This window comes from Oryzias melastigma, linkage group LG17 (genome assembly GCF_002922805.2).
Source record: "Oryzias melastigma strain HK-1 linkage group LG17, ASM292280v2, whole genome shotgun sequence".
Classification (NCBI taxonomy): Eukaryota; Metazoa; Chordata; class Actinopteri; order Beloniformes; family Adrianichthyidae; genus Oryzias; species Oryzias melastigma.
In genome coordinates this window covers 31,805,619-31,807,887 of record NC_050528.1, presented here as the reverse complement: position 1 = coordinate 31,807,887, position 2,269 = coordinate 31,805,619, and the positions used below count along the sequence as shown (strand labels likewise).

The 2,269-nt window shown below is 37.3% G+C and overlaps 1 protein-coding gene across 2 annotated transcripts in view; it reads right to left on the bottom strand.

Moving 5' to 3' along the window:
* Positions 1-299: 299 nt before the first annotated feature.
* The window catches only part of adad1 (adenosine deaminase domain containing 1 (testis-specific)), a 41,856-nt gene continuing 39,886 nt past the window's right edge, over positions 300-2,269 (bottom strand). For both annotated transcript variants that reach the window (XM_024280982.2, XM_024280972.2), the window contains 2 exons: positions 1,140-1,272; positions 300-932 (listed from right to left, as the gene is read on the bottom strand). In XM_024280982.2, the coding sequence (XP_024136750.1) occupies positions 819-932; positions 1,140-1,272 (247 nt within the window). In that variant the 3' untranslated portion in view covers positions 300-818. The remainder of the gene's footprint in view (positions 933-1,139; positions 1,273-2,269) is intronic.

The window sequence follows — 2,269 nt, the reverse complement described above, 5'->3', positions numbered from 1 at the left end:
GCATGGTGGGAACTCCTTAAAATCAATAATTTCTCTTCAAAACAGAGTAAACTGACACCCATTTGGAACAATCCTGAAATCCTGGCGCTGGCGGGGTTCTGTATTTCTCCATCTGGGTGGTGATGGGGTTCCCTGCTCTCACTGGAGCATTCAATGTGATTGAATACAAATCAGTCCTTCAATTTACCTGCTCTTTCCTTCTTTTTGGATGCCTCTTGTACCCTCACAAGATGAACTCAATGTGTTAATATGTTTGCTCATTTGTTTGACAGAACCAAACAAAAAAAGGAAAACACTTAACAAGTTTATATCTTTTGTTTATTACACCTTGCAACATAAGATTTCCAATATTAAATCAAACTGCTGAATATAAAGCTATCACATTTTCTGTAAAAGTGATCATATAAAGTGGATAGAACAAATCAACTATGAAGCAACTGCAGAACAACTTGTAAGAACACATTTAGGTCTATAAAGAAAACACCCTCACACACATTCTGGTTATAACACCTTTTCAGCATGTTACTATTGTAATAACATTTCACATAGGTTTAGAGACATGCATTGAAAACTAAACTTGAAAAAAAAAAACACATGCCAAGTTCCAAATCTGATGAAGACTTAAAGGTTGCTACACTGAAAAAAGAATGTTAAGTAATACACATTTGTATTGCCACTCTCAAATCTATACATGTTGTTACAAAAAATGAACTAAGGTTGAACTTTATCAGTCTAGAAATCAAAAAGTTTGATGTTAAACAATATCTAAGCTGCCTGTGAAGAACAGGCTTAACATTTTAATCAAAACTGTTCTTCATTCATTTGCTGAAGTTATCACTCACGGAAAACTTCTCCAGCCAGGAACCAAAGCCCTTCTGACAAAGGTATGCTCGCAGCACACTCTTGGCCTCCTGGTATGGCTTTGCCATTCTCTTAAATGACAAACAGAAAGGTGAAATCAACATGTTGAGAAGTAAAATAAAAAGAAACTGGATGTAGGTAGTAGTTGGAACGCTATTTCTCAATACAACTTTGACCTAGTATTGTATGTTCTTCCACAAAACCCTTTAAACTAACCTAACTAAACCTTGCTAAACTAAAACCAGCTGCAGGAGGAAAAAATCTAACAAAGTAGTTACCTTTGCCTCTCTGTAAGAGCTTGCAACAAGGAGGTCCTGCCTTTCAGCTTCTTTGGCAACAAGTTTAAAGCGGTGCAGCATCGCTGCTTTGCACAGACGGCTTGCCAAAGTAGTGCCACTCTTAAATGGAGATCTACAACAACAAAAACAAAAACACCTTACACTAGGTATGATGTAGACAGAGAAAATGTCAGGAACACACCGTTGAACCCCTCAGTTAGCAACATGATGTCCAAATTCACTCAATACTCCCTAACCTCTAAAAGACTGAAGTGCAGGACAAGCTGGTGACCTGGATTATAATTTAATTCAAACACATGATCACTTTTATCTAAGAGATGTTTTGAACACCAAAGAACGGCAATCATTCACCGAAGTAAAAAACAGATAAATATAAATATTTTAATGTGGACGATTTAAAAAAAATAAATTCACATACACATTGAAGTAGAACACAATGCACCGGGGTCTACTTGAATAACTTGTGCTTGAGGAAAAACAAAAAAACCCAAACGTTTGGATTATCAAAAAACATGTTAAAGGGTTACCAAACCCTAAATCAACTTCTTTTGTCTGTTGACCTCTACAAATTGGTCTTTAAAAGTGCTGTCTGTTGGCCAAATTTTTGACAAATTGAAATAAACATGTTTAGTTCTTATAAATATATTTTTAAGAACTAAACATGGGTGATGAGGAGGTGATGGGCAGGTTTGGTATCCAGGAGAGGAATGTAGAAGGACAGATGGTGGTTGATTTTGCAAAATAGATGGAAATGGCAATAGTGAATACATTCTTTGAGAAGAGACAGGAACATAGAGTGACCTATAAGAGTGGAGGTAGAAGCACACAGATAGACTACATCTTGTGTAGACGGTGTAATCTGAAGGAGATCAGTGACTGTAAAGTAGTGGTTGGTGAGAGTGTTTCCAGACAGCACAGGATGGTGGTGTGTAGAATGACTCTGGTGGTGAAGAAGATGAAGAAAGAGAGGGCAAAGGTAGAGAAGAGGACAAACTGGTGGGAGCTGAAAAAAGAAGATTGATGCATGACTTTTAAGAAACAGGTGAAACAGGCTCTGGGTGGTCAGGAGGTACTCCCAGATGACTGGATAACTACAGCTAATGTGATCA